This window comes from Rhynchophorus ferrugineus, unplaced genomic scaffold, assembly GCF_030347505.1.
Source record: "Rhynchophorus ferrugineus isolate W39M unplaced genomic scaffold, kcgeb_rfMv2 rfM1, whole genome shotgun sequence".
In the NCBI taxonomy this organism is placed as follows: domain Eukaryota; kingdom Metazoa; phylum Arthropoda; class Insecta; order Coleoptera; family Curculionidae; genus Rhynchophorus; species Rhynchophorus ferrugineus.
Window position 1 is genome coordinate 21,574,269 of NW_027472580.1, and position 27,113 is coordinate 21,601,381.

The 27,113-nt window shown below is 31.3% G+C and overlaps 2 protein-coding genes across 2 annotated transcripts in view; both read left to right on the plus strand.

Moving 5' to 3' along the window:
• The first annotated feature begins 773 nt into the window (after positions 1-773).
• Positions 774-27,113, plus strand: part of LOC143206037 (uncharacterized) — a 93,110-nt gene continuing 66,770 nt past the window's right edge. Inside the window, exon 1 of the mRNA XM_076418977.1 lies at positions 774-928. Coding sequence (XP_076275092.1) covers positions 909-928 — 20 coding nt within the window. The 5' untranslated portion in view covers positions 774-908. The remainder of the gene's footprint in view (positions 929-27,113) is intronic.
• On the plus strand, positions 22,054-24,451 carry LOC143206154 (uncharacterized). The gene is made up of 4 exons (XM_076419008.1): positions 22,054-22,572; positions 22,857-23,352; positions 23,455-24,192; positions 24,275-24,451. Exons 1-4 carry the CDS (start codon positions 22,072-22,074, stop codon positions 24,313-24,315), a joined length of 1,776 nt encoding a protein of 591 aa, XP_076275123.1. The 5' UTR covers positions 22,054-22,071; the 3' UTR covers positions 24,316-24,451.

Below are 27,113 nucleotides of genomic sequence, written 5' to 3' on the forward strand. Positions count from 1 at the left end.
TATTTATTTCAGTCGTAAAATATTATTGTATGAAAGTTCATAATCAACTATGTATGATAATTATCTACATTGCATAAGAATATTTCTCCTAAAATCATGGGAATTTTGATCTGCAAATAAAATGTTTAAAGTTAAAAGGTGACTGAATACACTGTCCACAAAAAAAAAAGTTATTTATGCAATGCAGTTGGACTCACTACTTAATGAATTACTTAAAGTTAACTTACTTACTTTTGGTTCTTTCACTTATCGATATCAATATTCTTATTCTTTAGGTTTTAATTTGAAATATGAGAGATTTTGTCATCTTTCAGACATTTTCTTGTATGTCAAAGCCAAACTGAACTAAAACTCAGAGTTAATGCGGCAACATTGTAATATTTCGACGTCACAAATATCCACGACGCATTACTAAAAAAAACTTTGAATAGACTACACTATTATTTTCACAATAAGAACTTGAATTAAAAAATAAACGTCAATATTAATCCATAATTCTCGACCTAAAATTCAAAACAACGGTAATTTCTATGTCGGGCAGTATATTTTGAAAAACTCCCTCGTACGAATGCAATTCACCACGGATGTTCAAAGGGTAATTCCCGCATTCACGTGATGATAAAATCATTACCAAACAGCGTTGTCTATGGCAGCGTGGAAAAAAATAACAAACAGTCATGTGATGGTTTCTTTCGCCATCATCATCTATCCCGTCTCCATGCCTCCAGCTTTCTCCTTGAATAAAAAACCACCGGAGCCTACTACGAATGTTTAGTCCGTCGCCGTGAGTGCTGCTGCTGCTGCTGCGGATTTGCGTTGACCATCGAGTCTTATCGATCGCGGTTCGTTCCGTGTCGATCATTACCATTATCGGTCTTTTTGTGATTGAAACCATACCGGTGTTTAACATGGGAGTATTGCAATTTTGGTAAGTCCATCACACAAACTAGCTCGGAAAGGACGAAAAATGTTAAAAGGACCATATATCACCAAATCACTCTTATTCATCAAGTCGATTAACCTAGAATTTCGGTTAATTCAGTCACACAAAGATAATAATCAGAACATAAAGCAATACTGGTTCTTAAATATCATTAATATCCTATGGTGATTCTGATATAACTAATCTGCATATTCAAATATACTGCTCAACACTATAATTAATTATATTCCATTTAAATACATAAATGATATAAGAACTTAATTTTAAAATTAAAAAAATATTGTGATAAACAATTTTTTTAAAATTATGTGTAAAGAATATGTTTTCGATTTTTGTTATATCCTTAATATTTTAGACACACATTCATAAACATTCCATTCTTCTATGGAATTATGTTAATATTGTTTACCATCACGTTTTTTTTTTCAATTTATACGGTATTGTCAAACTATAATAACAATAATTAAATTAAAATTGTAATTATAAACGTAATTGCAATAACGAGAAAAATTATTTTTATAACTATCATAAAGTATTATTGTTATTATTATTATAACATTATTATTATTGCTATAATAATAACAATAAATAAATATGTGTTTCGTCAATATTATATTTTACAAAATATTTTCTTTCTAATATGAAAACTGAGTGTGAAATGAATAAGAGCCAAACTGGGATGTTGAAACAATTTGTACTCTAAATCACTGATTTTACCAAACGTTTCTTGAAATGGCCATTTCTGAAGAGTAAGTGATGATACTGTGACCTATTGAAGAAACTAATATGTTAGAATTTCAATTGCTCTCGAAATATGTGACTTGGTTGATTTGCTATTCGAACTGACTAATTTTAATGAGTATCTGTCATTTTTAAGAAGTTTAAAATTAAAAGTTTCTTTTAAATTCATCAAAGTCCATCCTGAGGGAAAACTGAGTATATATTCTTCATGTCATCAAAAAGAGTTATTTCAACAATTAAATTAAAAGATTGAAGACGTAAATATAAATAACAAAGAAACAAACATCTCATGAAACGTGATTTAAAATTGATATTGTGCTGATACGCTAACCTATTGAAGAAACTAATATGTTAGAACTTCAATTGCTCTCGAAATATGTGACTTAGTTTATTTGCTATTCGAACTGACTAATTTTTAATTAGTGTCTCATTTTTAAAAAGCTTAAAATTAAAAGTCTATTTTAAATTCATCAAAGTCGTTCCTGAAGGAAAACTGAATATATATTCTCCATTCCATTAAAAATAGTAATTTCAACAATTACATTAAAAGATTGAAGAAGTAAACTAAAATAACAAACAAACAAAAATCTCATGAAACATGATTTAAAATAGATATATCATTGATAAGCTTAATTCTTAAAGGTCGTGATCATGGAACTTAAAAAGAATTCGAACTAATTTATATAATCTCAAAAACATTTCTACGAAAATGAAACCGAAGGTCATATATTTATCGGTCAGATTATTCCTTCCAATATAATGATTCTTCGAAACAGCTTTCGAAGTGAAAATTGGGAATCGCCCAATTGTTTACCATCTTAAAACAGTTATTTTAACATTTACATAAAACGATAGAGAAGATAAATGCATAAAATTATTTGCATCTTGGTAAAATACATTAATAAAACTGTGTAAATTAACGTTTCTCTTAACCTGATAGCTGTATACAAGCCCTTATAGCGTAATATAAAGTCGTTATAAGAGAAACTTTCAGTCAATAATAAATTAATGTCTTAGTTATTGATAATAACGATATGTTAATATTCAATATATTTTAATAAAAAACAACTCCTTCTGGTAATAAAATGATAAAGGCAGTTGGATACAGTAACCGAGGGTTCGAATCCCAATAAGCGCTAGGTTTGCATTTATAAAGAGAAAAAAGTGAAAAATCCGCTAAGGTTCGACTTTCCCAATCACGCCAGTAATAACAGGTCAATTGTAAAGTCCCCGGCCTGACATATAGATGGCGCTACTAGAAAGTAGTCCTAACCTTCAAAAGATGCGTGTATAAATTTGAGAACTGTCGGATCATTAGTTTGTGAATTATAGCATTTTGAGTGAAGCAACTTTTGTTATTGTGAAAAAGCTGGATAAAATTGTGTTGATAAAATGTTCCTTTTTAAAGGGAAAAAATTCAGTTGAAGCAAAAACATTTCTTGATGCTGGGTTTCTGGACACTATCATGGATTGGTATGCTAAGTTTAGACGTGGTAAAATGAGCTCCGAAGACCCTAAAGAGGTTGTCACCGACGAAAACATTTTAAAAAATCAACAAACTGATTTTGAATGACCGTAAATTGAAATTGAGTGAAATGCAGACACTCTAAAGATATCAACTGAACGTGTACATCAGATCATTCACGAAAATTTGGGTATGAGAAAACTCTGTGCAAAGTGGGTGCCGCGCGAGTTCACATTTGACCAAAAACAACGACGAGTTGATGATTCGGAGCAGTGTTTGAAGATGATCAAGCGTAATAAACCCGAGTTATTGCGTCGATATGTGAATGGATGAAACATGGCTTCATCATTTCACTCCGAAGTCCAATCGACAGTCATCCGACTGGACTGCATACGATGAACCCGCTCCAAAGCATGGAAAAATGCAATAGTCGGCTGGCAAGGTTATGGCGTCTGTATTTTGGGATGCGAAGACAATGCACAGTGTCACAAGTTAGTCAAAACGATGGCAAAAATCCATAAATTGGGCTTCGAATATGTGTTTTACTATAGTAGGCCGAGGACTTTTCAATTGACCTGTTATCCTTTTCTTTAGTTACATATCTTATTAATAAAAATAAAAAAATAGTATTTTCATTACATATGAAATATTTCAGTATATATAATATTATAAATTATTCATCTTTCTGCTTCCGCAGTAGGTATATAAAAGCCCTTAATATTTCTTTTGAAAATTAAGAAGTGAAAATATTTGAATCAATATAAACACAAGCATGTGACATTTATTTTTAACATTGTTATTTTAATATATAAAGTAAATTTCGTAAAAAAGAAACTTTTCAGTATAAATAACAAATTAATATCCGATTGATATCAACAAATAAACAATTTTAAATTTTCACTTAGTATTTCGCAAGGTTGACATATTTTATATATTTTTCAAATATTTAGTGTTTGCATGTACTTTGATCAGAGGTATATATTGGTGATATTGCGAAATATCACTGTGAACAATTGTTAAATACGATAATTTTGTGCATAAGGAAATATTTCAAGTTGTATTTTCGACAGTAATTCTTGTTTGATTTGAAGAAATATCCATCCGAAGCGCATCAAGCAGTTTTAGAAATTTATGGTGATGCTACTCCGTCATATCCCACTGGTCGGTTTTGATTTCCATGGGTTAAAAGTGAAAACTCAGCTCAAACCCTTAAATATCTTTCATATTGCTTAGCAGTTTTTGAATCAATTGATTCCGGAAGTTCCAAGAAGGCGATAAAATGGCATTTGGAACCGCTTCAAAATCACAGTTTTGTTTCTTTTATTGCAAAAAAAAAGAAAAGTTTTCTGTGGTGTATTGCGGGAATTAAAAGTGAATCTCCCTTCCACATTGGCATCAACGAGGAATGATCAGCTGAAATCGAATGTAACAGTTCATTTGAACAAGTTGAGTGAAGTATTGCTACATAAAGGATTCGTCCTTTATGAGAGTAACGAACGCTAAGTCTCTTGAATGACAACATTTATTACAAAATTTGTGAAGGATATGCTATTGAAGCTCAAATGCGTAGTTCAACCGCATCCAATATACTCACCAGACATAGCACCTTCTGAAAATACTTCTTCAGATTGATTGCAAATTAACCTAATTTTTTGTGTATGTGTGTTTGTTTTTAACACACACACACACAAACATATATATATATATATATATATATATATATATATATATATATATATATATATATATATATATATATAATCTATTATCTATCGAGTATGTATAATTTTATAATAAATTCACCAAAATTAAATTTAATATAGTATTTAAATATGTTGAATTGATTCTTATAGCATGTATATAGTTTCGCTGAAAATATGGTGCAATGTTACACAAATCTTCAAGACAAAACATCGAGAACTCAGTCGTGATCACAATTTACTAATCAATTTGATTTATACAGATGGATTGCAGCAATTGTCACTTTGAATGCACATTTTTATTAAGAAGTCAAATCTCACTTGATTTACTTGTAACACGCTTCGAAATTTAAAATGCGAACTATCTCCGGTCTTTCCTCTCTAAAAATTAATAGGGGAAGAGATTCGTACACCTGTGCCTGTTGTCGTTGAATAAAAAAACAGTGGAGGTGGGCATTTAACTGAAATATTAATTACTATTTTCAGGCGCTTGTTTTTTTTTTACTATAGATTAGTTCGTCTCTTTTGCGACTATCGACTGTTTCTACTATTTTCGGTCGATAGTTCCCAACGCTACTTTGAACGGGCGTTTCTCCAAAATAATTTTTGCGAGACAGTTGTTACGATAACTTAAGTTCTATTGAACCGATTTACTTCAAATTTGATGTGAGCCTTTTCTACCGTATCAAAGACTACAATAAGACTATTCGCCATAATTCGACGAAAATATTTTTTTCCTTTAACAATTAAACACTACTGAATATCTGTATTTCTGATAATAATTTTAAATTAAAAAATAAATTAAAATTATCACTACCAGTAGTAACATATTTCTAGGTGTTCTTTTAATTGCATTATTGAAACATTCTTCGGACTTTGTTGTATTCAGGAAGCTGCTTTCGTCATCATAGTCCTTCTTTATGGTAGTGTTCTAAAAGTTCCTCGCAGCAATCAAACGGTTGGGGTTTATTTTGGATTATAAAGCGGCATATTAACCATAGTGCAGAAATATTACAGTATCAGAATCATTTAATCCAACCATAAATAGTTTAGTTAATCATTTGCTTCATTGATCAGATCAGATCAGATGTCTGTTTCATCAGCAATTATGGATTTTTCAGGCTTGTAAGCTAAATCTATTTATAAATACGTCTCAGACGACGAAAATGTTTTCTAAGGTCATGCTAGGGCTCTTAAATGGGGTACTTATGTTACTATTCATTAGCATCTTTCTGGAGATTAAATTATGTTATCTCATTAAATTAGTTTATCACATTAAATAATCATAAATCAACCGAAATTTTATTCGATCTTAAGTTTCATTCCAAGTCTGCATTAGTCTTGTGTTTGACCTAGCTGACTATTTTTTTCAGTTCTTAATAATGATCATAGCCTGGGTAGGAATAAGTAATTTAGAGCCATAAATAACTCAAATGTTTCTAATTTTATCTGTATATATATTCGAAAAAGATTCAATAAAGGGGGAATAGAAATATTTTACAAAACCCAATGTTTCTAATAGTATTTTATATATGTAATATTTTTGTTGTGCTAAAATTGTACCTAATTATCTCTATACTCTCTATGTAATTAGTATGATTATTAAATAATGCAATTGCAACACTTAAACACTTTTATAGGTTATTGTTTCATAACTGCAGTTTCCGTTATTTCATTCAACATTGGCAAATTTTTTATTTAAACTTAACATCTAGCAAAACTATCATTTAATATTAATATAACACTTAATCATGCCTAGAAAGTATCGTGTTCAATAGGAAAAAACCAAAACCATATGAAAGTGGCTTGGTATACTATATGGGAATACATTATAAAGGTCATAATTATATTCTAATAGGCATATAAATCATCCAGAAAGACGCTTAATTCAGAATGATTAACTTAATTTTGTGAATGGTAGATAAATTTATAACTATGGCTAATATTTTAATAATCACCGCTTTTTCGTTAGAATTGCCGTTTGTTTTTTATTATCCTCATTAAGTTCCGCTGAAAATATAATGACTGATGAATGAAAACTGTTGCCTAAACTCACCTTTATGAATGAATATTTTTCGTTGTCACTAGACAGTACTTCTCTCTATCTTTCTGTCTATGTTGTTGGCTTAAAACATTTCTATCGTTTTTGTGCTTGTATGTTTTTTTTTAATTTTTAGTCTCATTGTGATTGATAATATTCCTAATTTAGTTTCATTCGTCTTAATTTCTCTAACACTCATACAAAATATTACCTATAATACTATCAATACTTCAAAATTAATTCACATACCTGATATAACATATAGTCTCCATAAATATATATAAGAAACGTTGTAAAATATTAATTAAATTAAAACCTATACAACGATATGTCTAATCCAATAAATAGTTATAGAAATATAAATACGAGATTCCACGGAAAGATGCTAGTCGAATAGTAACATAAGTACCCTCTTTCAAAGCCCTAGCAAGAGCTAAGAAAGCATTTTCGTCGTCTGAATCGTATTTGTATACAGATTTTGGTTACAAGCCTGGAAAATCCATAATTGCTGATGAAACATACAATAAACAATCTGATATGATACTGTAATATTTCTGCACTATAGTTAATATGCCGCTTTATAATCCAGAATAAACCCAAACGATTTGAATGCGGCGAGGAACTTTTACAGCACTACCATGATGAAAGACTAGTGTGACGAAAACAGCTTCCTGAATACAACAAAGTCGGAAGAATGTTTCAATAACGCAATGAAAAAAAAACACCTAAAATATGTTAGTACTAGTAGTGATAATTTTAATTTATTTTTTAATTTTAAATTATTATCAGAAATATAGATATTCACTAGTGTTTAATTGTTAAAGGAAAAAATTATTTTCGCAAAATTACGGCGAATAGTCTTACTGTAGCCTTTGATACGATAGCAGGACATATAAAAAAGACTTACACCAAATTTTAAGTAAATCGGTTCAATAGAATTTAAGATATCGTAACAATTGTCTCGCAAAAAGTATTTTAGAGAAGCGGCCGTTTAAAGTAGCGTTGGGAACTATCGACCGAAAATAGTAGAAACAGAAGATAGTCGCAAAACAGACGAACTAATCGATAGTAAAAAAACTAGCGCCTGAAAATAGTAATTAGTATTTTAGTCAAATGCCCACCTCCAGTGTTTTTCTATTCAACGACAACAGACGCAGGTGTACGAATTCCTTCCCGTACTAATTTTGAGAGAGGAAATACTGGAGATAATTGTGTGATTCTCTTTGCTGTAGAGATTATTTTGATTAATTTTAAAATTGGCAAGTAGCAGTGTGAAGAACGAATGGAATAATGATACCAAACATATTTAACCGTATCTTAACATTCGGAGTAACAATGACATAATATAATTAAAAGTAATTGGTTCATTTCTATTTCATTCCAACACATTTCCTTTCGAACTTTCTTTGAGAAATAAAAAGAAAGAGATAATTGATGTAACTTATTACCTTCAAAATAATAGTAACATTTTCATTTTAGATGATGTAATTTTTTTTATAATTTATATGTTTGACCAGATTATAATGAGGAATGGTAGTAAAGATAAATATTTATAAAATATTTTCTCAATCGATCTTTATCAACTATTTAACCATGGCACACTTTTTAAATTCAATTATAATTTTTTATCGTTAATAAAGAATATTTTATTGTTAATAATATTATTATTCGTTGAAACTTCAATTTTTTACACTCAAATGGCTTCAAGAAACATCAACTTAGAAAATTGAAACAGTTAATCAAAAATGATCCAATAGTCATAACATAAATGCGTTCAAAAATATTTTACTATCATTATTATTATTATCAAAATTATTTTATTATCAATCAAAACGTTATTACATTAATAAGTAATCTTGAAAAATATGGTTCCAATATGCTGCCACATTAACGTACAATATATTGTCATTTACAAGCATAAATTAGGAACATTACTTTTAATGTCACGGTTAAGACGGCAAAGCCAGAATGTTAAAAAACAGTGGAATGAAACTACTAAGTCCGAAAATAGTAACTGAAAGAACACGACTGAAACAGTCGATAGTAAAAAGTAGTCAAATCAGTCGAACCGAAAATAGCGACTGAAAGTAGTTGACTGAAACAGCCTATAGTAAAAAGTAGTCAATTACTAAACAGTCGATAGTCGATTTCAGTCGATAGTTCCCAACGCTAGTTTATAGCTTCTTTTGAGATGTTGCGTTACTAAAACAGCTATATCTCCGAAAATAATTTAAATTTTGAAAAAAGCTGTTAAGAGCATATATTTATAGCTTTCAAACTATTAAAAAAATCGAATGAATAGGTTTTTTTTCAATTTTTTAGTGTAGAGTACCTTCTAGAATACGTATTTCTGCATGATTATTTCAATAGTAACCTCGCAACTATGAAAAAACATATTTTCAATAATTTAAACATATAATTCATATATGCACAAATAAACAAACAAGTAGAAAGTCATAAAGATCGTACATTCAAACCAGAAATTTAATCAAACGCATTCTAATCGGACAAGTACCATTCACGGATTTAAACCTCGGAAAAAGCCATTAGCCAAACACGCTACATAATTACAGTGAAAGCATCAAAATATCCATTTATATAATAGGCGGCACTTTTTTACCTCTTGCTATTATCATCTCTTCTTTCACCTCGAGAAAAAATACGTATTCAAACAAGCATTGGAATTTTGAATTTTCTCTGCTTATTAAAAATCATCGAACACAAATTACTAATAGGCGGTCGAACCGTATGAGAACCATCAAGAATTTTATTTTTATTTACTACATTACGGGCCCCTCGGGCAATTAATGTTTTCCGCAACATCTTTATTAATCAAGGAAGTCAAGAAATAATTGTTCAAAAAAAATTATATCAACGTTTCTTAATTGACGTTTTTCCCATTTCTTAATCGCGTTACTATCTCTTACGTTCGCTATCTTGTTCTCATGCGTTATGTTTCTCACACTCTCTCTCTCTCTCCCGCTCTTTTTCCCCTCGCTGTATCTATAAGCAAGAATAACGTAAACGCGGTCTCTCGGTTTACTTTAAATATAGATCTTTATGAATATTTAAGTACAAGAGAAAAGTGGTGACATCGAAATCATTGTAATAGTGTTCATTCATTCCTATACAATTACACCATACAGGGTGTTAATTGAGTTTAATTATTTTCATCACTAGACGTTGCCGACTAATTTAAACTTTATCTCTACAATGATTTAAAAGTAGCTACTTTTCTAGGAAGATCCATTAACCCTTACATAGTCTGTAATAAAATAAAAATTAATAACACTTTTTAGTCTTTTTACCATTTAGTGCACTTCATTACACAACTCCGTAAGATCACCCCGTTTGGTTCTCTTGAGCCTGCGTCTTAGTTCAATGCTGTACAAAAGTCGCAGCACTCTGATGTTTACATGAAAGTAGGGTCTTTCCTCGTGTCTTATTACAAATCTTTCAATTCCCTTTATCACAGTTGGAAGCCCAAAGTCTCGGTATAAGTATTAAAGTTCTTTTCTTTTTGATTTACTCTTTCCAATGAAGTTGTAAACTACTGAGAATTGTTACTGTATGTATTGTATCATTCATATTTATTGTTTTATGAACAGTTTGGTTGTAGGTAAATCAAAATACAATGATTTACATGTATTTTAGTGATCGCTGACTTTTATTCTCCATATATGAGTCCACTTATTTATAATACTACTTGCGTGTTGCAGTTCTCTGGTTGCTTCCTCGCTATTTTCTCCAACAGCTAGTATCGTAGTATAATCAGCAAATGTAGCCATAGTAATAATGTATATTTGTGATATGTAACATGTATAGAGTAGGTAAAAAACAAGACCCAAATACTTCCATGCGTTACACCTGGTTTTGTGTCTTTCATTATTGAGTAAACATCTTCCTATTTAACTTCCTGTCTGAGACTGAGAATTCAACATATTCCTTCGGTAAAATTCCATGTACTTTATACATAATTATCTTATGTTAAACTTTATCAAAGGCTTGTGCTATGTTCAATAAAATATCTGATTTCACATCGTAGGATTTTTCATTAATATCTGTGATTCTATGTACCTAGTCAGTTGTTGAATAAACCCTATACTTTAATTTCTTGTCAAGAAATGTACCCTGAAACTCACATTACAAACTAAACCCAAAAACTGTTTATTATTAATTATTTGTAGGCGATATACAGTATATTAAATTGAATACATGAAGTAACTTCTAAAATGTGCAAACAATACATTTATTATTTTACTTTTTGTTCAATTTGTACTTACTGTTATTGACTACTAACTACATTTACCATCGACTTGGATCTAAAAAAAACATGTTCTTAAATATTTCCCTAAAAAAATGCACAACAACAAAAAATAAAATAAAAATAATAATAAATAAAAATAAGATTTATTGTTTCTTAATAATTATTTCTATACATATTATTAACTATTTATATAATAAAAAGAATTATTCACATACAATAATAGTGTATAAATTATTTAATAGTACATATAGAAAATATTTAATTTCCTATCGTTAGTGTAGTATTATTCACATGGCTATCTACTTTTTATAATATTCTCTAAAAGTATTTTAAATAAAATGAGAGAGATAAATGACTATCGATAAAAAACGTTTCGGTTGTTAATCAGAGTTAAGAATGCGTTAATGTTAATTCAATTTAATAAGCAACTTTTGTATCGAGATTAATTACATTAACCTTTTCTATTTAATAGTTTCCTAATAATGTTTAGGTTAGTATATAATACATAATAGTGTAATTTCTCTATTATATCAACAAAAGGGACCAAAATGTAAAAACTGGCAGGCCAGTATAAATTCCAGTAAAAGCCGGATGTCTCGAAGATGAAGTTTTTATTAAAAACTTATTTAAAGCAGATTTTATCGAATGATTAGCGTGTTACTTTTAAGTGTTATTAACAGAAGCAGCTGCTTTGTTATAAGAGAGGTTCGCATTACAATTTTGTTTAATTTATTATTTATTTGACAGGAACTTACCTACTCTGATATTTTTTTGTTTATTTTAAGATATTGTATATAACTTAAGATATCCAGTTTTATCCAGTCTGATAATTAAAATAGCTGTCCTTTACTGGAATGTATACTGGCTATAGAATTTATCTTACAAACAAGTCTTTCTGTACAATAATCTCTACAGATCAGTCGGAAAATGTATTGGTTTTACTTTTTTTTATTTTGTATCTGCAATTTACAACACGATTGTGCATTATTGAAGCAAATCTAAAGTAAATCTGGATCTTATTAATAATAATAACGCTCTTAAATCCTTCGAAATTACAAATATGCTTTTTTTTATTAATCACTTAGAACGTCAGCAATCTGCCCGTGCGCAATAAGTATTATTATATGATTTTCGTTATATAATATAACCATCCTAACATGTAGAAGATGCCTTCAGTAAGTGATCTGCTGTACAACTTATAATCTAAGTCTTATTCTAAATAATATTGTAACTTGTTTTAAAGTCTATCCTAACTTATTCTAAAGACTATTTTAACTTATTCTAGAGATTATTAAATATAACTTTAAGCGTCTATTAATCAGTTCGTATGGTAGTTTGCGTTTGAGACTATGCAGTTCGCTGACATCGCGCACATTTAACTGTTTAACTAGTACATTGGGATGCACTAATAGTATTTCAGAGTAATTCGCATTAGCATTTCGAATCAGACTCGTTTTGCTAGTAGTACCCCACAGTTCAATAGCATAGGTCCAAATGGGCCTAAGTATTGACTTATACAGCAAAACCTTGTTATCTAATGAAATTTTAAATTTACGCCCCATTAGCCAATACATTTGGTTTAGTTTAAGCTCAAACTGTTTGCGTTTTGTCACTATATGTTTTCTTTATGTCAAACGTCGATCAAAATGCATTCCCAGATATTTAACACTGTCTGCTTGCGGAAGTTCATGATTATTCAATTTTACTGAGCGACATATTCTTCTACAATGGCTGAATATCATAAGGATAGATTTTATCTCATTTGCTTTGATATGCCACGTTTTCAACTACAATTCGACTTTGTTAAGACGAATTTGGAGGTTTCTTGTGTTAGATATCCTCGTGTGATGATAAAACTGCTGTATCGTCAGCATATGTTGCAACAGTAATGTTTCTTAAGGTTGGTAGGTCAGCTGTATTCATAAGATATAACAATGGACCAAGAACACTGCCCTGAGGAACACCCGAATATATTGGACGTAGGTCAGTGTATTCCTCACCCTGTTTGACAATAAAATGTCTGCCTGTGACGTACAACAAACGTGCCAATAAGAAAACCATCTATAGGAGTCACTCTAGTTTGTGTTTTTCATTTAATATCCTAATTCTATCCTCTTTATCAATTAAATAAGATACCTTTCTAGAAATCTTCTGACAATCTTAGTTACCGAAGTCCCGAAGACTTCGTTGTCAAGTTTAATCCGAATACTTTCCGGGTTGGAATATGAACTATAATTAGAGTAATTATATGATGAAATATGATCTTAATTTCCATAACGGAGTTGAAAAATTGTCTTAAACTATTCTGAAATTACACTTGATAAACTAAACAAAAATGACCATGATGACCATTTTGTCAGGCTGATCTATGTCATGCGATACAGCTGAGGGGCATTTCAAAATATAGAACGTTGCATAACAAGGCCTGTTCGAGATAATCGGTCCGTGAACGAAGAATGCAGATGATGGGCCTCGAAAAAGTGAAGGGTTCAACAATATTTTCCAGTGAAAGGTACACTTAGCTGCGGGATGAAAATTATTTCATTAGTTCACGAGGAAAAGAAAACTGTTATTATTATTTGCTAGCAAAAGATGCTTTCTAGATAAAGAAGTAATGTTAATGATCAAAATATTCAAGAACCGGAACAAAACTATCAGTCTTATTGTTTCTGATGTTATCAGGAAGTTTACAATACAAATTGTGCCTAATAAATTTTAAATATATGTTTCTATTTATTAATATTTAACATTTAACATATACTTGAAATTATCGAAAATATGTATAATATTATATATGCTCCAAAATATCGTCTTCCAAAATTTGTTTATATTATATATTTGCTTAAATTATCCGGATAATATTAATATTAATCCGGATATTCTAGGTCTATCTTTCCGGAAGTTTTTTGATGCCGGTATCGAAGAATTCCTTGGGCTCTATCTCGTCATCTGTGGTGAATCTTTCACCTCCGAGAGCTTCTTTCAGTGGTGCAAACATGTGGTAGTTGCACGGTGATAAATCCGGACTGTAGGGGGGGGGGTTCCAGTACCTCCCACCCTAATTCCGATATTGTAACGAGAGTGAGACGCGCGGTATGAGGGCGCTCGTTATCCTGGAGAAGAATCTCACTTCGTCCTAGAATGCTTCTCCGTTTCGAGTAGTAGGCGGGTTTCGGGTGTGTATTCAGAAGGTTAAATTAGTATGCTCTGCAGAATTTCAGCAGAAATAGTATCATAGCCCCGTAACAGTTAATAGAATCTACTTACTATTTATACCCCTTTATTCGCATTTAGTATAACTTACTAATAACAAAATGTAACTTTATAATTATAAATTCAATGATAAAACATATAAATATATAGAATATAAATATGAATATAAAGAATATTAATTAATTTTAGTTGGCTCATATAGAATATTAACAGAAAAATTATTTTATTAACGATAATGTAACTCTGTATAAACTAATATTGCATTTAAAGAAATATACTTATGACTTATGATATTTACTGTTTAAGTGATCTAAAACGTCACAAGGATGCGTTGGAATATCGTAGGAATTCGGTAAGAGTTGTTGCTGTACAACTGACATTTTAATGTCCTTCAGATTGTTGAACTAATTTTATGGAAGCCTTCTACGACTCATGGAAAAGATATTCGTTCCCTGTTAATGATAATATCATCTCGTTCATGTCGATAACGAAAACCGACTTCCTCGTTTCTTCAATAATACCAGCGAAGGTCAGTTATAAGTTTACTTTTATATATTATATATAAACAGTCGCATTAGTTTTTTTGTCTGGCTTTTTGCGTCATAACAATCCCACAATATTAGACATAAGCTATAATATCGCTATATTTGATTAATTATTAATTACCGTATCCTCAACTATCAATTATTAAGTCTTATACTTTACTTTTATCTGATAAGAGAATAAGTTTCGATAATACATGATTGTAAATCGTTACCAAATTGAACTTAAACACTAAATTTGTATAAATATATTTTGTCCTTCATATATGTGAATACTAGGGTCACTATATATATTTAGGGAATAGGAAAAAAAAACAAATAGTTAAGCTGCGAATATATTTTTATTGTTTTTCAAAGTACTCGCCACGATGATCGATACACTTTTGTATTCGCTTAAACCAATTTTCAAAGCATTTATTCAAAACATGATTTTTGAACGCTTCAATAGCTTCTTCGGGCGATCAAAATCGTTGACCACGCAGTTTATTCTTCACGGATGGGAATAAAAAGAAGTTATTGGGTGCCAAATCGGGGCTGTACGACGGATGACCTATCAATTCGATGTTTTGAGTGCTCAAATAGTCTCTTGTTATTTCGCCGAAAACTTCTGACAAACAAATGGTTGTGTACCAATCAGAATTTACTGTTCTACGAATCCTCTGTGTTGCAATATGACCAATATTCCCGAAGAAACAGGCCACCATTCTCTTAGTGTTTCGCGTGCGAACCACTTTTTGTTGTTTATTATTATTTTTTCACTATTTTGTTGCATTTAGTTCATCTTAGAACACCCATACTGCTGATTACTTTCGGGTTCATACGAATGGTCCATGATTCGTCACACGCCACGATTTTATAAACGTCTTTCGAAGCACCGCGATTGAATTCCTTAAGCATTTCTTTGCACCAATCGACACGAGCCATTTTTTGAGCGATTGTCAAATTGTGTGGGATCCAACGAACATAGCTTTCGCACAGCTAAGTGTTCACGTAAAATCGCATATATGCTGGTGGAACTAATGCTTCGGGATGCCTCAATCTCACAATAGGTGACATGACGATCTTGCTTAATCATTTCGCACACAGGATCTGTGTTTTCTGGCACAACAGCCGATTTTGGACGACCCTCACGAAACTACGACCAGGATTGAATTCACTAAACCAGCCATACACGGTGGTTTTTGACGGAGCTTCATCGCCAAAAGTCAAATTAAGTTAATTGATGCACTCTTGTTGTGATAATCCACGTCGAAAAAAAATCCAGGTAAAAAATGGGCGCACGAAAATGTTCACGATTCAGTTCCATTTTTTGGCGAGACGAAACTTTCAACTAAATATAAAATAAACAAATAGCGTCCGTGCGACAAAACGTTCTGAGTACGTATATCGTCAAAGATATCAAACTTTACGATGGAACCGTCAGATGGAGTCACATGACAACGGTGTTGCCAATTCCCGAAATATAAATAGTGACCCTCGTATATAAAAAGTAATATATACATTTACATACAAAGCATTTATTGAGAAAAGTTGGTATAATATATATTAATCAAAATATTGTCAATCTTTTTCTATTACTTTTTATCCCAACTTTGTGGTTCTGTAACAATCATCGATCCGTTCTAGCACTTATTCTTCAGTATTTTGAAATTGTGTGCTAGCCAAACCACATTATATCGATCTGAACAAGTTGTAATTAGAAGGCGTTATGACTGGTGAGTACCCTCGATGAGCCAGAACCTATTATTTTGCATGTTTTACTCGATATTCGGTCTTTTTACAAGGCGACGTTATTCGGAATGACATAATCAGTCAATGCATATAGTAGCCATTTTTCTTCCTTTTGGATATTTCCCACCAAATATAAACGACTGGAAACATTTGCTTTATCAACTAGTGATCTGTCTGAAAGTTTACGCTTGTTTTTCGTCCAAGCATTATCATTTATTTTCTTCGAACTTGTTTGGTTCTTCAAGTCCTTCTTGACATCAAAATTACCTCTATTAAATCGTTGAAACCAAAATCAAGGTCGAAAATACAATTTTGAGCGATCCATGATTAACGTTTCTTTACTCCGAATAAATCAATAACACATAACACTAAATGGAAAAAATGTTATTTTCTGTTGAGAAATATTAACACCATCATATTTAATAGTTAAATTAGCTTTCTAGCAGTTATTTTTATCGATACTTTGCATTTTCGCCGATAGGTATCACTCACCAAAACACATCCAAGTATCTAATGTATTAGTCTAGATTATTAGACTAGTTTAAACACTGTTGTAATATAGATGTGTGCAGAGTTATATGAGTTTTAACGAAAGCGAGTGAAAACTGCCGAATCTAATTCATAAAACAAACTTTACACATAGCAATTACTAAACCTTTATGTTATACCACTTTCCTATTATAAAAGATTTTTATATCTCCATTTCTCAAAATTGACTATAACTGTTTTATTTGATTCATCGATGTTTGTTTTGAAGTTAGAGAATAAATATTGATTGATATTGAAAGCTTTTTTATTAGAAATACCATATATAGGACAACATAAGTAGGGGTTCAATATATTAAAAGAGCTGGCAAAATTTTGGTGTCAAAAATAAGAAACCATCATCGATACAAAGAATATCCGCATGTCTGCATATGTAATATCGACTCTCACCCGTTCGACCTTTGAACAGCGAGGAACATTCTTCTTTGATGATCGCTAATTAAATCCAAAATGCTTATAAAAGCGGCGCACATTCAATAATCTGTAGTATACTTGACTGGTGCCGTTTTGTATTCGGTGAAAGCGAAAATCGAGAACGGGTCATAATTGATAGATGAGAACGTTCAGTGGGTCTTATAACGGACTTCCTATGGAGCTATAGGCTATAGGCCGCGAAAGTACCAACAGTAATTATCACCACTGAAATATGAGCAAACGCATTTATTGAATAGGAAACCCATATGTAACGCTGCATAAGATCTTACGTAACATAAAGGTTTGCATCCAATGCAAGCTCTTATGGTTTAAATTGTTACGGTTTATTAGTTTATCAGGTAATTACTCCAGAAAATATCACATAAAGTTCAGTAATAATGTCTGTCGAAGTATAATTAGAAAATGTTAATTTGCGAAAATTAATTTTAAATATTAAAACAATAGCGTCTTCTTTTAATATATGGTGGGGCAAAAGTCCCGCTGGTTTATGTGACGATTAGCTTAGTTTCGCCTTAACTCATTGTGTTGTGTAGACATCCAAATTTTATTACGGATAAATATACGCCACAAGAACGAGCAGAAATAGTGATAATATTTATTGAAAATAATTGTTCCACTATTGCCACTCAGCGGAAATTACATCAAAAATATCCTAATCGTCCAGTTCCTCACAAAACCACAATTTATCATATGCGAATTTTTGGGGAACACAGAATCCTCACTTAATTCACGAAACATCATTGTATCTACTAAAAACAACTGTATGGTGTGGTATTCATGCTGGAAACATCATTGGTCCCTATTTTTTTGAAAATACCGAGGTGTTGCAGTTACTGTTAGTGCTGAACGGTACCAAGACATGATTCGAAATTTTCTTCTGCCTGAAAGGAAAGAGCAAGGACTAGATGGCATGTGGTTTCAGCAAGATAGGGTGGCGATTTAGCATCTAGCAAGTAGTTCTCCAGATTTAAAAGCACCAGACTTTTTCTTATGGGGTTTTTTAAAATCAAGAGTTTATGTGAATAAACCCCAAACGACTCAACATCTTAAAGATATTTTTGGTCACGAAAATGAAGAAATTCAGCCTCATATGTTGCAGGGTGTCATGGAAAATGCCTTAAAAAGAGCCGAAAGTTGCATAGCGAATCGCGGTCACCATTTAGCCGATAAAATTTTTTAATCATAACGAAAAAAAATGTAAAGACAAATAAACATTTTATGAAAACCAAACTTATTATTTTCGAGAGCTGTTAGCCAAGTCATACTGCATCGATCTATAATTAGAAGGCGCTTTTTATGATGAGTAAGCTAAGTGTATAACTTAATACATCCTTCATAAATCTTACGACGTGTGACCAAACATTGTCATCTCTATTACTGGAATTGTTTACGACAATATGTCACTCATTTTGTTCAATCGACGTCGGTAGATATAAGGATTTCATTCAGTTTAAGCAGCGCGCACGCAGTTGTAGCAGCATTATACTATAGTTTACTAATCCCACCATATGCACCATATCAAGATCTTCACAGAATATAATGCTTTGGTATTAATGTGGATGATTCTTTTCGATCAATCCATTTCTTTGACTTTTCACCCCCAATCACAATAAGTCACAGAAATTTGATACAATTTGAAATAACGTTTTCAGTCAATCCGTATGGAAGCTTTTTTCAGTATTTTTGAATTTTTGTCAATCGCATATAATCATATAGTCAATCGTCGTTACTTTCACTATTATTATTTAACATAGAGAAATGTTAAAAATCATCGAATAATTATTACTTTCACTATTATTATTTAAGCTGTTTAACAACTGTTTACATTAATAAGCATTGAATAAATTTTTTAAAAAGAATGCTTACAGGTTGTTCGTTCAAGCGATATCAATATTTTGTCGATGCTATCCAAGGGTCGACTATTTTCGAGTTTATTTATTATAATAATGTTAATCGGTATAAATATTCGGTTAAAATATTTATAAAACAAAAAATCCTGTTGGGCAGATTGAAATAGAGTGAATTGTCAAATATAAAAGGTTTTGATAAAAATATATTCAGCTCTCTGTTGATGCTTTCATATTTTCTCTATTTATGAGTTCTCAAAGTGTTTGTTTCGTATTTCACTCATATGAGAATATAAAAGTATAATATCGTTTTTATTTTTTTTCTTCTGGCATCAACTCGTACTCATTATTAACCCCTTTAGATTCTTCGCTAGAAACTGGAGAATTGTTCTCGAATAGGCTATCTAAGATGACTTAATTAATATGATTTCTTACAGTATAAGAGGCTTGGTGCTAACAAACACCATTCAAAAAGATTTCAACCCAAATTATTTTGTAATCAAATCCTATTTATTTATAATTTTAGCTACTATTTAATATTTATCGAATCAAATTCTTCTTCTAAAGACTTCTTTGTATTCTATATGTATATATCTATATTATAAGCCAACATTTTGTCCCTTCCCTCTTTTTAAGAATATTGCGCTTACGAAGAAATCCGCCTTGAATATCGTGAAATTTTACGATATGTGGAAAACTTAAAAGATCAGAAAAACAATTATTTTTGCTTCATAAAAACTTATGATGATTAAAATTGTTCCGGCGACACAGTATAACATTTTATTATAGGTAATAACCAAGCACCAAATATTTCAGCCAGTAAAAATAATGTACAAAAATGTTATTGAAAAAAAATATTTATGTAAAAATAACAAAAACGTGCTGTTAATCGTTATTTTTAACCAACTTCGAAAAAGGAGGAGGTCTATATTCAGGTGTATTTTTTTTTAATGTATGTTCGCGGATTTTTCCCTCAATTACCGATTTTCAAAATTCTTATTTTATTTAAGAGAGCCCTTCCGAGGTGATCTTCTATAAAATAACTGCGTAATTTATTGAATAAATGCCTAACACTAAAAAAATATTTAAAAAAAAGTTTAACCGACTTATAAATATAAATAATAAATAAGAAACTCACTAAAAATTTAAAAATAATCAAATTTTGATTTTTAAGACAAAAACAAACTTTTAAGACAAAAAAAAATGTACATAACAATCGTTGTAATAACTAAAAAAAAAATAGACAAAAACCTTATTTAACCTAACTACTACACATATTTTATATTTTACTATATACACACAATTTAGCTTAATACCTACCTGAACCTATTTATCTATTTACAATACGATTTTAATTACCTCCAACTAATCAGTTTGAAATCTGTCGTGGAAATTTCTGTCATTACAGTGTATAAAAAAGGGAACAAATATCATATGTCACAATAGATGGATCTACTAAGAAGGAAAGAAAGCGGTAACATTTATTGGAATTAAAATAGCTCATTCTCAATGTCCAATTCCTTTAATCGAAAGCGGTAATGAATTCTGTAATTAAATGAATCAAGAATACAAATAGGATAAGAATACAAATAGTATTCAAGAGAAAATACTTCACATTCTTCGTATATACTTATTTTACACTTGTTGCCTTTTTTGTTTTAAATTAAACAGGCGCACTTACGCACCGGGCAAATGTTGCATTGAAAATACTGATTTGGTTGCAAAAGCATCAGTTTACGCATGCCTTAGTTCTCTTTGTTGATTGATGCAATATATCTGTTTATTTTCACCTCATTATGAACAAAAGTTACGTACAGAAATATCACCTTTAATCAAAAGAATTAATATAACTTTTTCAGCTTTCATAACTTTACTAATATTGTTTCTTCCTGTTGTTTTGCATTAAACTTAACTTAACAATATTGAAAATATCTCTAAAACCTGACCATTTTCTTATAAAAGTTAAGTCATCTAGAATGGAAATGTTGCTAAAAATTTTCAATTGCTATTTGAACATCATATCTTATATATAAAAATGAATCGCAAAATATGTTCCTAAGCGCATAACTCAACAACGCCTGGACCAATTTGGCCAAATCTTTTTTTAAAATGTTCGTTGAAGTTCAGGGATGGTTTTTACGGCGAGAAAAATTAGAATTATTGCTGGAAAAACCCTAAAAATAGCCCTTTTTGTTTGAATTTGTTTCGTGTATCAGTTGACAATTCATCTGTCATCTGTCAAAAGTCATCTGTAACAGACAACTTTTTTTTTTTAAATTTGATATGACTTGAACTCAAATCCTTTTAATCCGTACGAATTGTTTTATTTATTTAAAATTTTTTATTTGTTTAAAATTTAATTCAAATTTTAAATAAATAAAACAATTCGTACGGCTTAAAAGGATTTGAGTTCAAGTCATATCAAATTTAAAAAAAAAGTTGTCTGTTACAGATGACTTTTGACAGATGACAGATGAATTGTCAAGTGATACACGAAACAAATTCGTATATCGTGTGCAGAGTTCGTTTTTTGTGCAGAGTGTTTTGTTAGTTAGTGTTTGTTTAGTTCGTGATTAGTGAAAAAATAATTTATATTTGATATGCCTCCTATAAGACGAAGCAATTTAGGTAGAAGAACCAGAAATGCTATAAACCAAGCTAATTACCGATCTAATCGTACTGCACAAGAACGTGACGACGGAAATGAACGTGAAAGAATTCGGATATCACAAACGCGTGAAGCGCGAGCGCGACATTCAACTAATAATCGCGCAAGTTTGAATCCAGCTGCTTTCAGTTACGATGTGTCAATTGACTACAGTAACTACCAATATGTTGTTATTGGTTCTATGAACTTGGTTTGCTCACACTGTAAGGCATTAAAATACAAAAACGATGCCAATGGATTGTGTTGCGCAAATGGTAAAGTGAAATTGATACAATTGGATCCACCACCAGAACCATTGTACTCATTGGTTTCAGGAATAGGAACAGATTCTATACACTTTTTGACACATATTCAACAATATAACAATTGCTTTCAAATGACTTCATTTGGGGCAACAAATGCAGTTCGGGAAAATTTTATGCCAACTTTCAAGGTATGTATTATAGCAGTTACTCATAATTATTTTAGCGAACAAAATTTTCTGTCACCAAAGTTAAGATGTGTTACTAATCTTCAATTTCTTAATCATTACGAAATATATCACTTAGTCATCATATTATATGGTGATTCAGTTTCAGTGACACTTTTATTATATTTTATATTTGATAGATATTAGTTAAAACTAAATATATACTTTTTAAGATCAAATATTATTTAAGTTTGATCATTGACAATCCATTAATTTATACCACACCATAATATTTTTTTTATTTACAGATACAAGGGCAAATATATCACAGAGCAGGTTCACTGTTACCAGTGTCAGATAGCGACAACAAATTCCTGCAAATTTATTTTATGGGCAATTCACCACAAGAAATTGATCTGCGTTGTGCACATAACAATTTAGTAAAAAGGTCTATTGTAGAACAATTACAAACTTTATTTCATCAACACAATCAATTGATTATATTGTTTAAAACTGCCCTGGATCTGATGCCATCCGATAATCACAAAATTGTAATCAGAGCTGATAAAACACCTGCAGGTCAACATACAAGACGTTTTAATGCACCAACTATTGATGAAGTTGCTATCGTTGTAGTTGGAGAAAACTTGGAATCCCGTGATATTGTTTTACATCGTCGGAATTTTCAATTACAACCTATAAAGGAAACACACCGCTCATATGATGCACTGCAATATCCCATTATATTTTGGCAAGGTGAAGATGGCTACGATTTATCAATAAAAATGATAAATCCCATTACAGGTAACTAAAATATTAGTTTAGCTATGGCGATAATATCTCAGTCACTATATTATGTATTTTAATTTTATATTTGAATGTTATTAAAACAAAATCTGTTTACAGGTTCTGAAACCAACAAAAAAGTCAGTTCAATGAACTATTATTCATACCGCCTAATGATTCGGGAAAATGCAGATAATCACATATTGAAATGTCGGCGATTATATCACAAATATGTTGATGACATGTATGTTAAAATTGAAACGGAGAGATTAACATTCATCAGGTTGAATCAAACCAAACTCCGATCTGAAGAGTATATTCACCTTCGAGATGCGATTAATACTGATGGAAATGCACAGAATGTCGGTCGGATGACTATTCTTCCAGCAACATACATCGGAAGCCCTCGGCATATGCACGAATATGCTCAAGATGCCATGTCGTATGTTCGTCATTATGGTACAGCAGATTTGTTCATCACATTTACATTCAATCCGCAATGGATAGAAATTAAGCAGGAGTTATTACCTGGGAAATCATCCATTGATCGTCATGATATTACAGCCAGAGTCTTTAGACAAAAGTTGAAATCTTTAATGAATTTCATCGTAAAACATAATGTGTTTGGTGAGACACGCTGCTGGATGTATTCTGTGGAGTGGCAGAAACGAGGATTGCCACATGCACACATTTTGATTTGGTTGGTTGAAAAGATAAGGCCAAATGAAGTTGATGCAGTGATATCAGCTGAAATCCCTAATGTACAAGTAGATCCTGGATTGCATGAGGTAGTTATCAAAAACATGATACATGGTCCCTGTGGAACTCTTAATCAAAATTCACCGTGTATGATGGATGGTAAATGTTCAAAACGATATCCACGGACATTAATATCGGAAACAATTACTGGTAATGACGGTTATCCATTGTATCGTCGCAGATCGACAGCAGACAATGGAAAATCAACAATTGTCAAATTAAATTAACAAGATATTGAAATAGATAATCGTTGGATTGTTCCATATTCACCCATTTTATCAAAGACATTCAAAGCACACATCAACGTTGAATCTTGCCATTCAGTGAAATCGATTAAATACATTTGCAAATATGTAACCAAAGGGAGTGATATGGCTGTGATTGGAATTGGTGCAGAGAATTCTAATGATGAAGTTACCCAATACCAAATGGGCCGCTATGTCAGTAGTAATGAAGCAGTTTGGCGAATATTTTCTTTTCCTATTCATGAGAGACACCCTTCTGTTGTTCACTTAGCTGTGCATTTAGAAAATGGACAAAGAGTGTATTTTACAGCACAGAACGCAGTACAAAGAGCTGCTCAGCCACCATCTACTACATTAACCAGTTTTTTTGAGACATGCCAAAACGATGATTTCGCACAAACATTGCTATATTCTGAAATGCCAAAATATTATACCTGGAATCAATCCTCAAGGAGATTTATACGACGGAAACAAGGAAAACCAGTTCCAGGATATACAGATGTATATTCCACCGATGCGATTGGCCGGATTTATTCAGTACATCCAAGCAATGATGAATGTTTTTATTTACGACTGCTATTAGTCAATGTACGTGGCCCAACATCATTCTAATAGTTAGGAAATGTTGATGATGAATTGTGTGGATCCTACAGAGAAGCCTGTCAACGTTTGCAATTGCTTGAAAATAACGCTCATTGGGATCAAACTCTCAAAGATGCTGTAATATCATCACACGCTCATCAAGTACGAACATTGTTTTCTATAATCATATCTACATGCTTCCCATCAAACCCAATTGATTTGTGGATCAAGTACAAAGATTATATGTGTGATGATATTTTGTATCAAATACGGAATAGAATGGGAAATCCAAATATACAAATCAGTGAAGAAATTTACAATGAAGCATTGATTTCAATTGAGGACATGTGCTTGATAATGTCAAACAAACTATTAATTCAATTAGGCCTGACCGCGCCCAATCGTCCAATGCATGACGCTTTTAACCAAGAGTTGCATCGAGAAAGACTGTATGATCTCAACGCTTTGAAAGAATAAATTCAAACAAATCTTCCACTGTTAAATGAACAACAGAAGTATGTATTTGAAACTCTTATGAAAGTAACAAATGATGAAACTGGAGGGATTTATTTCTTAGATGCACCTGGTGGTACAGGAAAAACTTTTTTTATTTCATTAATATTAGCAACAATTCGCTCACAAAATAAAATTGCACTTGCACTCGCTTCGTCGGGAATCGCAGCAACTTTGCTTGAAGGTGGTCGAACAGCCCATTCAGCACTAAAATTGCCATTAAATATGCAAAGCAATGAAACTCCAACCTGCAACGTTTCGAAGAACTCTGCAATGGCAAAGGTTTTGCAGCAATGTAAATTGATTGTTTGGGATGAATGCACGATGGCACATAAAAAATCTTTGGAGGCTTTAGACAGAACCTTAAAAGATCTACGTAGCAATAATAACCGATTTGGTGGTGCAATGATTTTATTAGCAGGAGATTTTCGTCAAACATTGCCAGTGATTCCACGATCAACGCCAGCTGATGAACTCAATGCATGTCTAAAGTCCTCCAATTTGTGGAAACATGTTAAAGTACTTCATTTAAGCAAGAATATGCGTGTCGAGTTGCAAAATGACCAATCTGGAAACATATTCTCTAAACAACTCATTGACATTGGTAATGGCAAATTTCCTATAGACATGTTGACGGCTTGCTTTTGCTATGACTATAAACAAGTCCCAGGGGCAATCATTAAGTGTTTGTGGTATTAATCTAGAAAACCCATGTTTCTCACATGGTCAATTGTATGTTGCCTGTTCCCGTGTTGGAAAACCATCAGATTTGTTTATCTATGCGCCAGGTAATCAAACAAAAAACATCGTATACCACAAAGCAATATAATGATAATAATAATAATAATTATGATTCACATGATTAACAATAAAGCGATTACTTACTTTTCAATCCTTATATATGTTTTATTTAATTATTTTTTATTCACAACGCCCTATCACCAGGGTGATGGTTCTGTTCAGGAGAATTTTTTAAAATACGTAGGCACAAAAACTGCCACATTACAAATCTTTTTGACAGGACGAAGTCTGTCGGGTCAGCTAGTATTAAAATAAATTAACATACAAAATAGACAGTGAAATTAATTCTAACATTAATGACGGTACTAATGGGCTATGTGAAATATATGAGACATGAATTCAGTGATATAGAGAACAATTATACAAATACTGGCGAATATACAAATATATTCACAATACTTTACATAAATACAAATGTTTAATTACTCGTAATTCTTTGAATTATTCATCTGTGCTTTATACCATCCAGTAAATTTATATATATATATATATATATATATATATATATATATATATATATATATATATATATATATATATATATATCTGAAGGCCTTAACAAATACTTGTTTAAATTTAAAAATCTATTTTATCGAAAGAAGTGACGACAGAAAGACAGAAAGCATTTTTCTATTACAACATTACTTTATATTGCATTACAATTAGAGCACAATGCAAACCCGTATCTTGACGCCCATTTTTTTGTTACCTTGTTAAAGCATCCATTTATAACATAAAAAATTCAAATACACAGCCTTCATATAAATATACCCAGTACACATCAGTACAAAACCTGCTTAGAACACACAAGCAAGACGTCTATTAACAAAAATAAAGCTCATTTCTTTACCTTATCTCCGTTCCTCTAGAAAAAGTTCC

What these genes read in the sequence shown, in the direction of transcription:
- LOC143206154 (XM_076419008.1), top strand. Translation starts at nt 22,072, where the DNA reads ATGCCTCCTATAAGACGAAGCAATTTAGGTAGAAGAACCAGAAATGCT. An exon ending in ATTTTATGCCAACTTTCAAG is followed by an intron (nt 22,573 to 22,856) that starts GTATGTATTATA and finishes TTTTATTTACAG; the next exon opens with ATACAAGGGCAAATATATCA. An exon ending in AATGATAAATCCCATTACAG is followed by an intron (nt 23,353 to 23,454) that starts GTAACTAAAATA and finishes ATCTGTTTACAG; the next exon opens with GTTCTGAAACCAACAAAAAA.